Source organism: Merops nubicus, unplaced genomic scaffold (genome assembly GCF_000691845.1).
Source record: "Merops nubicus isolate BGI_N331 unplaced genomic scaffold, ASM69184v1 scaffold8185, whole genome shotgun sequence".
In the NCBI taxonomy this organism is placed as follows: Eukaryota; Metazoa; Chordata; class Aves; order Coraciiformes; family Meropidae; genus Merops; species Merops nubicus.
In genome coordinates, this window is record NW_008611556.1 from 1 (window position 1) to 11,673 (window position 11,673).

Sequence of the window (11,673 nt, forward strand, 5' to 3'; positions counted from 1 at the left end):
TTCCCAGCTCCGTGGCTGCCTGAAGAGTCGTAGCGTTATTCCCTGATTTAAGGGGAATAACTCCCTAACAAAGCGCTTGAAAGATGCCCGGCGCCGTTGCGCTGGCAGTCCCAGAGCGGATCGCCGGGGCTGCGTTACCGGTGTGCTGCTCACCGAACAGACCCGACCGTTCCCACAGACTTGGCTACGTGTTGCAGTTAACTTCTTCAGTCAGCCGTAGTCTGGTCCTCAGCAGCAGTAGATAAAGAGCAGTTCCAAGGATAAGCACAGCATCATGTGCAGTTGTCTTGCCTGCTTTTCTAATATTTATGTTAGGAGAAAGAAACCACAAGTTCATTCTCTGCCATCAGATGTCATGCCCATAAGTTACAGGTGCTACACGGTAGTAGGTGTCTTTTTCTCTTTGTGGTGCCTGATGTGTAGCTGCAGTTTTTATTAACTTTTTCTGCTACTGAAAACATGCAACATTCTTTGATCTTTGACTCTGATTATCCATTAAGTTCTCTGAGGTAAAATCGTAGCATTAAGTGAACTCAACAGTCTTTGACTGTCTAAATGAATCTATAATGCCTCAAACATTTTAGAAAATCCCTTTGTTAAATTTCGTGGCTTTACTTTGCCAGTGATGAAAGTGGAAGGTCAAAGTCATCTTCATAAGGGAAAGACTTAAAATTTCCCTCCTCACAGTTTTTACAATATACTGTTCCATTCTAAAACTTAACATTGGCGTTGTGAGTGGAAATAAATCTATAATGTGCAAATGGTGTTGTGTTCAGCTGTGATAACTGACTTTCCCACCTAGTTTTTTGGGTGAATTAGCAGGAAGATTAATTTCCCATCATTTGTGTTGGAAGCAAACTCCCCTTGTTTTGCTCTAGTAGTTCACAGACACTGAGAAAATGCACATTACTCTTTTTTTTCCCCCCCACTCTCTTGGAGGTACTTTTTGCAGTGTGGAAAAGTTCTGAATTTCACAGGAGTAAATTAAATGGACTCCCTGGCATTGGTGGAGATGTGATGTTTCTGGAAACCCCTACAAAAACAGATATGCAGATGGGTAGAAAAGAGTAGTGGTCTTATGTCTGGCTGAAAAGCAGGACTGATTCCTTTCATTCTAAGGTTTAACCTCAGCTTTCCTCCTTGGGGCGTGTGTGGGTGCCGGTTTCCGGTGGGTGAGTCTCCCCTCCCAACTCTTCCCCCGCAGCCTCTCCGCCTGGACATCAAGCGGAAGCTGACGGCGCGCTCGGACCGGGTGAAGAGCGTGGACCTGCACCCCACGGAGCCATGGATGCTGGCCAGCCTCTACAACGGCAGCGTCTGCGTCTGGAACCACGAAACACAGGTCATGCCTGGGGCTTCCTCCCTTAGGAGCCCTCCTAGCTGACAGGCGTATGAATCCTGGTCTTCACTACAAAATCCACAAGAAGAAATCTTAAATCACTGCCACTAGTTGACTGTACTCTATCCTGTCTTATTATAAAAGTCAGTATAATAACAGACAAGAAATATTTTTAGCTGTGACTTCAATGATATTTCATTTCCTAGAAATTTATTTTCAAGAGTTATCTTTGCAAAGTAATGTCTTTCCTTCTGGAAGACTGGAGGCCTCTGTCTCATACCTGCTGTCTGTATTTTTGGAGATTGTAGAAACTGCTAAACCTCTACCTGTCTGTCAAGTAGAACAGGAATTGGGCAGTATCTCCAAAAATACATGGAAGTAGGGTTGGTTTAAGAATGGAGAACATAAAGATGATGTTAAAAGAACAGAGCAGGCAAGTATCTCCCTTCTTGGACAGGAATGTTCCTTTTAAAAACCATGTGTGTAGCATTGTAGGGTTCTTGCAGAGTTGCTAAAGGCAAGGATAAAAAGCTGGTGTCAAAATTTATATTTTCTGAACTGCTATAAGTTTCTTATTTTTGATTTTTAGACTCTGGTCAAGACTTTTGAAGTATGTGACCTGCCAGTGAGAGCTGCCAAATTTGTGGCAAGGAAGAACTGGGTTGTTACGGGAGCTGTAAGCTATTGTTGTTGTGTGATTTTCATATGCAGTAGTACTGTCTCTAATATATTTTCATGCCATTCCTCTCTACCCTGCATAATAATATGAATTTGTAGAAGAGAAAGGAATACTTCATTACAGTTTCCCAGAAGTTTTCTCCTTTAAACTTAGAAACTTAAACTTTTCATTGTAAAGGAGAGCAGCCTAATATGGTGGCTAATACTGCATGTAGTGTAAGGTAGATTTAGCTTTTACTGTCGACTAAAACATGCTCAGCATCAGTTTAAATTGTATTTATTTTTATGTAATTTTATATAAATAGTAAATTGTGAAGCTGGAGAACTTAGCTTTTGATTTTCATATAAAGCATTAGTAATTTTAAAAGCCTTCTGCACTTACCTTCATTTTAAATCAAAAGACTGTTGTATATGTATATAATTTAAAAATGAAGTTTTAGCTGAAGTTTTTTTTCCATTTCCTAAATGCTTTGGAATATGAGGGGATAATTTATAGTCTTCTGGATCAAAGTGTAACTTGAATCAATAGCAAAGTACAGAAGATAGATTTCCATATACTTTTTATGGTCAGAGGGTCTTCAACGTTGGAATGTTTTTTCTGGCTACCCTGCATTGAACGTAAAGTGTATTATACAGAGAGTCCTATTTTAATGGGGGCTTTGCTTCCCTTTCATAGGATGACATGCAAATTAGAGTTTTTAATTACAACACCTTGGAACGAGTTCACATGTTTGAAGCACATTCCGATTACATCCGTTGTATTGCAGTGCATCCTACACAGCCCTTCATACTGACCAGCAGCGGTAAGAGTTATTTGATAGATTTTTGTATTTATTAACCAGCTATTTTTAGGCTCCTGTTTCTGTCTAGTGAGGGTTTGTGGGGTTTTCTTCCCTTTTTTTTTTGTGAAACAGGAGTCCTTGAGCAAGTAGGCAATGTGCCGTTTGCCATATCATGGAATTTCTTTGCCAGATGCATTCTTTTTTTTTTTAAAAGAAATATCAACTACCTACAATTTGAAATATAATAGCTTATATTCATGCCAAAGAAGACTGAAAAACCTTGTTGCTTAATATCTGCCAGAGGAAAGGCTTGTATATGTGCTAATTAGCTGGAATTTGAGAGTTTGCCCCACTAAAGTTCTGTTTTCAAAAAAAAATTTCACAATCGTAAACTAACTGAAGCTTGATCTTGTTCTGTTTTCTTTTCAGATGACATGCTCATTAAACTCTGGGACTGGGATAAAAAATGGTCTTGTTCTCAGGTGTTTGAAGGACACACCCATTATGTCATGCAGATTGTCATAAACCCGAAAGACAATAATCAGTTTGCTAGTGCCTCTTTGGACAGGACAATCAAGGTAGAGAAGGGGTATTTTGGGGTCTTCTTAAGTCACTGAGTAATTACCAGAGTACACAAACCAATAATATTGCATGGACAGTGGGTCAGAGTTCTAAAAAGCAGGTGCAATAATGGGGTTTTTACTGAACAAAGACCTGAATATTGAGTTACTGTGCACCTAAGTAATTCAGTAATTTAGAAGATGACCTGCCACCTCTAATCATTGAGATGTGGTTTGTTAAAAGTACTGTTCCAAAGGTGTCTTCAGCCTCTCATTGCAGACCCTGATGAGTTTAATCTGCTCTGAAACTATTACTAAATATCCTGGAGTATGGATTTACAGCCATCTGAGCTGGGATACTTGCTCACATTCTCTATAAATTGTCATTATATTGGCTGTAAAAACACAGGTTTGATTTCATACATCTGCAGATGTTGAGATTGAGTGGATATAAAAGTTGATTTCATGTGATAATCATGGGGAAATAGCAGTGTATCTACACTTTGGTGGATTTTGAGTCCTCATTTAGCATGAGATGTGTTATTTCATTTGTTATAAATGAAATTCAGGGCACAGGGAGTGCAGCCTATGTATGCACAAGTGATTTCTAGTTCTATTAGCTATTTTCATAAACAGATAGTACTTCTTATAAACCATGTCTTACATGATTTTACATCCTTTAAGAAAGGATTGGTAGCTTGATAGCAGTTGTTCAGGTTAGGGCACAGTGAGGGCAGCCTGTGTATGCACAAGTAATTTCTTTTCTAGTTCTATTAGCCATGTCTTACATGATTTTACATCCTTTAAGAAAGGATTGGTAGCTTGATAGCAGTTGTTCAGGTTCTTCACCTAAGAAAACAATCATGTACTTTACAATTCCAAAGACCCAGAATATGGAATTGCAAAGACATCCAAATAGCTGCTCTGGCAAAAGGTAGGATACATGCAGCTGGTTTTTTGTTGTTGTTTTTTTTCCTCTGGGAAGGTGTGGCAGCTTGGCTCCTCTTCACCCAACTTCACCTTGGAAGGCCATGAGAAAGGAGTAAACTGCATTGACTATTACAGTGGAGGGGACAAGCCGTACCTCATTTCGGGTGCCGATGACCGGTTGGTTAAGATCTGGGACTACCAGGTATGTCTCTTTGCAGTGAACTCAGCTGTCTATCTTGCTTTCATCTGTTGTGTTGTGTGGCGCTAAGAAAACATCTTCTAGGCAGAAACCCATCTGAAACTAGAGGAAAACTGCTATGTTAAGGGAAGAAAAATATTTCCAGGGAGGAGGGATTAGCTCAATATGGTAGTTTTAATATGTCTAATGCTATTTGAGCATCTTAGAAGTAAAGGTCACTGGAAGGAATGCATTTAAATTTTGGGTTTAGGGGGAGAATTTTTTAAGAAATGAATGTAAAAATATAGCAGCATGCCTATTTTCTATACCTGTGCTTCAAACTTTTGCAGAATAAAACATGTGTACAGACACTGGAGGGGCATGCTCAAAATGTGTCGTGTGTCAGCTTCCATCCTGAACTGCCCATCATTATCACAGGCTCAGAAGATGGTAATATTTTTTTTTTCTGATACATAAAGGACAGGGGAAAAACCACTTCCTGTGGTGTGGCTACACACCTGCCTTGGTGGTGAGAGGAGGGATAGAGGGGGTGTGTTTCTTTCCTGCTGCAGGAACCGTGCGCATTTGGCATTCAAGCACGTACCGCCTGGAAAGTACCCTCAACTATGGAATGGAGAGAGTGTGGTGTGTGGCCAGCTTGAGAGGGTCCAATAACGTGGCTTTGGGGTATGATGAAGGCAGCATTATTGTTAAGGTACAGTTGATGTGTTGAAATCAGACTTTGTGATTCGTCACCGTCCTGTGTACAGAGCAACTCATTTCTGCTGCTGTGATATGTAAAATAATGGAAATTTGGTTATTTACCTGCCAGTTTTAGACAGAGCCAGGGTATTTCACTACGTGTGTACAACTGAAAAGAAAATAATGTATTTTCTCCATCTGCTAAATTCTTGCGCTACGCTTTCTAGCTCGGTCGTGAAGAACCTGCCATGTCCATGGATGCAAATGGAAAAATTATTTGGGCTAAACATTCAGAAGTCCAACAGGCTAACTTGAAAGCTATGGGAGATGCTGAAATCAAAGATGGAGAAAGACTGCCGCTGGCTGTGAAGGATATGGGGAGCTGTGAGATCTATCCTCAGACAATTCAGCACAACCCTAATGGACGGTAAGAGACTTCAGAGCAAAATATGTCCAACATTTCTGACTTTTCCTTTTTTTTTTTTATGTTGGAAAATGTCTTGAATTTAAGAAGAGTTGCACGTGTGCTAGTGGGTAAGAGCCTATGGAGAAAGGGTATATGGGAGCCAGGTAAGCTGCTTAAACAGCCAAGCTGGACATTCTGGGTAGGGAAAATAAAATATGGAAGGTTTTTAGCTTACACAGCAGCAAACTTGAATTGTGTTTTGTTAACAGATAACCCAAAATAGAAGGTAAAGGTATACAAGGTACAAAAGCTGCTCAGTAGAGAGCAGAAGGAAGAGGAAATAGCAGGTAGCTAGCAATGTGACAGAGGAAAATCCAGTTCTGTGACACTTTTGGAATTCACAAAGCTCTTCTGTTTGCATTTGCAGTGATTATATTGGGCTGGGAGCCTTTAGCTTTTCAGATAACTTGTCTACTTGCTCATGCCTGTTGAATTGAACACAGATACCTGACAAACACATCCTTCTGTTCTAGGTTTGTAGTTGTGTGTGGTGATGGTGAATACATCATCTACACAGCCATGGCTCTGAGAAACAAGAGCTTTGGTTCTGCACAGGAATTCGTATGGGCACATGATTCTTCAGAGTAAGTGTTGCAGGTTTTTTCTTTGTATTAACTTAAACTGCCTGCTGCTGTTCTTCAGGGTGTATGAAGAGTAAACTGACTTGAAGACTAAAATCTGTGTGGCTGATAAACTTTTCATAACTGTCCTGCTTTAAAGTTTTCTGTTTGTAACACTGCTAATTTTTGAAGATAAATCAAATGCAGTTGTTTTGTATCTGCATATAATTTTAGTAATTTGCTACTTTGGATGCCAAATTTATTTTTTTCCCAATGCAATCTCTATTTAGATATGCAATCAGAGAGAGCAACAGTGTTGTAAAGATATTTAAAAATTTCAAAGAGAAGAAGTCATTCAAACCTGATTTTGGAGCAGAAGGTAAGTATTTACTTTTAAAATAGATATGTTGATACATTTTTTGCACTATGTGGATTTATTCCACTTTTATTTTCCTGCAGGCATCTATGGTGGGTTCCTGCTGGGGGTCAGATCTGTTAATGGTTTGGCATTTTACGACTGGGAAAACACAGAATTGATTCGCAGAATTGAAATTCAGCCCAAACACGTAAGTCTCTAGGTGGGACTGATGGTGTGCACTTGATTGTGTTTACCAGTTTCAGTTTTTTACTAGATGGCTGATTTTTGTGGTGTCTAAAACACTGCTGTTACTGGTTCTGATGATACAGATTTTCTGGTCTGACTCGGGTGAACTTGTCTGCATTGCTACAGAAGAGTCGTTCTTCATTCTGAAATACCTGTCAGAAAAAGTTGCAGCAGCTCAAGAAACACATGAAGGTGTCACTGAAGATGGAATTGAAGATGCTTTTGAGGTACCTTCTAGTTAAGAAATGGAATGGGATTAGAGATCAGCAAAGCAAGCCTTCAAAGAATATATCAAACTTAGTCCTTAACATAGTCCTGTTAGATTTTTAGGTTCCAGAACACTGCAATACAATATACACAGTATGTATCTGCCTGAGCAACACTAGTAATCCTTTTATTTGGGCTTCCTGGCGAGAATATCCCTCTTGGAATCCCACTGTGATAGACTTTGATGCCTATCTTTGTCTTCAGGCATCTGCTAACTATTCTCAGAATTACAAAGGTTATTTTTAAAACACACTCAAGTAGGATGTTTACTTTGCTTAAATTTTTATTCAATTTTCAGGTTTTGAACTGTTATTGAAATCTGGGAACAAGTCAAAAAATTCTTGGCTTTGAAATTTCAGAAGCACAGTTTTTCTTTTGAAGTGTCTTTACCTTCTTTAATGCTTAGTTTGGTCCTTGTTTACTGGACTTATAATTAGTTTAATTAAGTATTAAAGATTTCATGTTACAGCCTTCTTGTAAAACTAAAAGCTTTTAATACGTATAATCTGTATCTTGCCCAAGTATTGACTTAAGTATAGAATATTAAGATTGTTTTGAAAATGCAGTAGTCTTACTGCTTTCTATTGCTTAAACTTTTTATTCAATTTTCAGGTTTTGAAATGTTATTGCAATCTGGGAACAAGTAAAAAAATTCTTGCTTTGAAATTTCAGAAGCACAATTTTTCTTGTGAAGCTTGTCTTTACCTTCTTTAATGCTTAGTTTGGTCCTTGTTTACTGGACTTATAATTAGTTTAATTAAGTATTAAAGATTTCATGTTACAGCCTTCTTGTAAAACTAAAAGCTTTTAATACGTATAATCTGTATCTTGCCCAAGTATTGACTTAAGTATAGAATATTAAGATTGTTTTGAAAATGCAGTAGTCTTACTGCTTTCTAAAAGTACCTTTTTACCTATCTAAACTGAATTAAATTTGCAGGTCCTTGGTGAGATTCAGGAGATTGTGAAAACAGGCTTGTGGGTGGGCGACTGCTTTATTTACACCAGTTCTGTGAACAGACTCAATTACTACGTTGGAGGAGAAATTGTCACTATTGCCCATTTAGACAGGTAAGTTGCTGCACTGGGTAAAAGTAGAAATTTTCATGTGACTGTTCTGCTACCCTAAGAATTAATGGATATTTTTTTATAGATTATTTGGTAGTGGATCTACTCAAGATGAATATTCTTTGGTTTGTTTCAGAACAATGTATCTTTTGGGGTATATCCCTAAGGACAACCGGCTTTATCTGGGTGATAAAGAGCTGAACATCGTTAGCTACTCTTTGCTGGTTTCAGTGCTTGAGTATCAAACTGCTGTGATGAGAAGAGATTTTGGTATGGCTGACAAAGTTCTTCCCACAATTCCAAAAGAGCAGAGAACCAGAGTTGCACATTTTCTTGAAAAACAGGTAAGAAAGCTACTTTTTAGTTACCAATACCTTCATAAATCAGTATATTCACATTTCTAATTGAGTCTGCTAAGCAAAATGCAGTCATGTTATCTGTAAGAATAGACTCTTAAATTATCTGTATTTACTTGGTAATACCATAACCTGTTCAGAGGGCTCTTGTTGGAACATGTAGGATGCTGTTTGACCTGACAGATCACAGCCTTACTTTCAGGTTTTTGTTTTAGGGCTTCAAACAACAAGCTCTTGCAGTATCTACAGATCCAGAGCATCGTTTTGAACTTGCTTTGCAACTTGGAGAACTAAAAATAGCATATCAGCTCGCAGTGGAAGCAGAGGTAAACATACATTGGGGTTTTTTGTGATTGATAATGAGTATTAGCATTACTCTGAGGCCCTGCAAGAGAAGGGAGTGGTATGGGTGGGATGCAGTACAGCTCTCTGAACACTACAGAAATACCTCCAGCTTCCTCAGTGAAGTTCTTCTGCCTGTAATATGAAGGAGTCTAAGCTGTGGGATGGGAACAGAAGAATGTATGCCTGGAAAGCTACAGGAACTCCTGGAGAACACCAAAATTTTTGTGCCAACAAACAAGCCTTAACCTCCACTATTTAACAGCAAGAGTAGGACAGGGCTGAAGCCTCTAGGCCTTAGTTCCAGCCTTGGCAAGCATAGGCTGATGCAGTGAACAGACAGGCAGTAATCTGTCCCATTGCTGTTACTCAGAACTAATCTCATGCTTCCTGTTATAAAATAATGAAGTTAGTGATGACGAAAGTTACAGACACAAATACCTTTCTTACATTCTGGGAGTTAACTTTGGAGCTTTAAGAGACATTGCTGTCTTTGGAAAATAAATTTCCAAAGTTTTTCTACCTCCTCCCTCCATGTTTAATGAGGAGCTGGCTTTTATTTTATGTGATGGTGTATATATAGCTGTCTAGTAATCTGCATATAAGACTCACTGTGTCATGCTGTTAAGCTGCAGTAGTCACAGCATCTCACAGGGAAAAGTGTAACGATGACATAGAGTCAGCACCATCACAAGTAAACTTTTTTTCATATTGAGTGCTCTGAAAAATCCTTAAATGCTGTTGAACAATGTGAGAGTTTTTTCTTATTTGTGTGTTTCTTTTTTTTTCATTCCCTTCATCTCCCCTTTTTGTGCCATTAGTCAGAACAGAAATGGAAGCAACTTGCTGAGCTTGCCATCAGTAAGTGCCAGTTTGGCTTAGCCCAGGAGTGTCTCCACCACGCCCAAGACTATGGAGGACTGCTGCTCCTGGCCACAGCTTCAGGAAATGCTAACATGGTGAACAAGTTGGCTGAAGGAGCAGAAAAAGATGGCAAGAACAATGTCGCATTTATGAGCTACTTCCTGCAGGGAAAGTAAGTAGCAAGCAAGAGATTCAGATTGCTCTGTTCTAGATCCCCAAGTTGAACAACCTCAGGTTCTTTAGATGGTTAACTACTGCTAACTGAAACTTCATGGAGAAAGATTGTGGCAGGTACCTCTTCAGAAAAGCTAATTCTATTTTATGATGGCTGCTATTTTTAAAATCAGAAATGAAAGCACTTAATGTAATAAACAGCAGATCTAATACAAAAATTTGTCTTTATTAAATTTACTGGTTAAGAACCACATTTTCCAATTTTTTAGGCTTGATTCATGTTTAGAACTCCTGATTAAAACCGGGCGCCTCCCAGAAGCTGCTTTCCTTGCCCGGACATATCTGCCAAGCCAAGTTTCAAGGTAAGCTCAAAGCCTGTGCAGAGCAGCAGTGCTGGCAGAAGGAGCTGTATGTCACAAATAGGATCTTGTCTCCAGGGTTGTTAAACTGTGGCGGGAGAGCCTCTCTAAAGTGAATCAAAAAGCTGCTGAGTCCCTTGCTGATCCTACAGAATATGAAAATCTTTTCCCTGGATTAAAGGAAGCTTTTGTTGCTGAGGAATATGTTAAACAAAGCCTTGATGACTTGCGGCCAGCCAGGGAATACCCTCTTGTCACTGTAAGTAAGAACTGGGAATGCTCATTGTACAAGAAACACGTTTGGTGCTGTGTGTAAAATCAGATTTAAGCAAATCAGTGCAACCACTTCAAAACCTGTGTTCATGGAATGCTTGTGGTTTTCTTGTTTTCACTTTTAGCCAAATGAAGAAAGGAACTTACTTGAAGAAGCAAAAGGCTTTGAGCCTTCTAGAGTAATGGCACCTCAGGTCAGTGTTACTACTACATGATGAACTCTAAGAAAGAGGCAATTTTGCTATTGTATGGTAACATCTACCCTGGGGAATATTTTACCAGTAATGGACAAAATATTGCTCTTACTGGCTTTGCCTGTAAACACTGCAGCTGAGCTTCATGTTATTTGCCTCAGACTCTTCTTAAGCTACTTCTTTAACTACTAACAACTTGATTATAAATTACTTTTTCTGTGTCATAAAAGCATGCAGATTGAAATGAACACTTAAAATGCTTTTCAGAGCTTAAACAGAAGATGACAGATTCTAATTCTTATTCATGTCAAATACACTTCAAATTTGAACACGAATGTGAGAATGTGGGTTTCTTAGTGCTGTTGGCACAGCTCTTTGAGGCTATAAACTTCTAAAAACTTCATCAGAAACTGAAGGAGTCACAGCTCTCCCTTCTGTCTTTATTTTTACCTTGTAGAAGATGTGCTACAAAACTCTGATAGTTCAGAGAAGTTAAGTCTACTTGCAAGTAGCTTTAGTGACTTTGCTTCTTTTGTGTCAAAGCACTTATCATTAAAGCCAAACTTGTGTGCACATTTGTTTAAAAAGATACAGAATAGAAAAAAAGATAGCTTTTGCAATGTATCTAAAATGAATTAGAACTTGTATTAGAAATTGAAAACAAGGTAATGCTAGAAGTGTCTTTGCATTCAGTGAATGATTGCATAGAAGTCTTTAACAGTTGTCCCTTTCAGCAAGGCTGAATAATGGGAAGTTTTGTATGAGATAATATATTATTAATCTAAATACAGTTAATTGAATAGTACCATTACTGAAGCAATGCTACTAAAAGAATATAAAACTTGTGCAGCAGTTAAGAGGGAAGGATATGTGTTGAACCATTACATGGTATAAAACACAAAGCCCAGCAGCAGTATTAATATTTACCATTTCTGCTAAAACTGCTGTTGAGTCTTGAGTAACCTTAACTCTTTCCT

At 38.7% G+C, this 11,673-nt stretch overlaps 1 protein-coding gene across 1 annotated transcript in view; it reads left to right on the plus strand.

Moving 5' to 3' along the window:
• The first annotated feature begins 83 nt into the window (after positions 1–83).
• COPB2 (coatomer protein complex, subunit beta 2 (beta prime)) overlaps positions 84–11,673 on the plus strand; it is a 12,731-nt gene continuing 1,141 nt past the window's right edge. Inside the window, exons 1-20 of the mRNA XM_008941248.1 lie at positions 84–196; positions 1,120–1,342; positions 1,929–2,015; positions 2,694–2,820; positions 3,229–3,377; positions 4,345–4,491; positions 4,818–4,917; positions 5,040–5,182; positions 5,397–5,596; positions 6,109–6,219; positions 6,486–6,574; positions 6,655–6,761; positions 6,883–7,026; positions 8,007–8,137; positions 8,271–8,478; positions 8,706–8,816; positions 9,654–9,868; positions 10,140–10,232; positions 10,308–10,488; positions 10,628–10,696. Of these exons, the coding sequence (XP_008939496.1) occupies positions 84–196; positions 1,120–1,342; positions 1,929–2,015; positions 2,694–2,820; positions 3,229–3,377; positions 4,345–4,491; positions 4,818–4,917; positions 5,040–5,182; positions 5,397–5,596; positions 6,109–6,219; positions 6,486–6,574; positions 6,655–6,761; positions 6,883–7,026; positions 8,007–8,137; positions 8,271–8,478; positions 8,706–8,816; positions 9,654–9,868; positions 10,140–10,232; positions 10,308–10,488; positions 10,628–10,696 (2,748 nt within the window). The remainder of the gene's footprint in view (positions 197–1,119; positions 1,343–1,928; positions 2,016–2,693; positions 2,821–3,228; positions 3,378–4,344; positions 4,492–4,817; positions 4,918–5,039; positions 5,183–5,396; positions 5,597–6,108; positions 6,220–6,485; positions 6,575–6,654; positions 6,762–6,882; positions 7,027–8,006; positions 8,138–8,270; positions 8,479–8,705; positions 8,817–9,653; positions 9,869–10,139; positions 10,233–10,307; positions 10,489–10,627; positions 10,697–11,673) is intronic.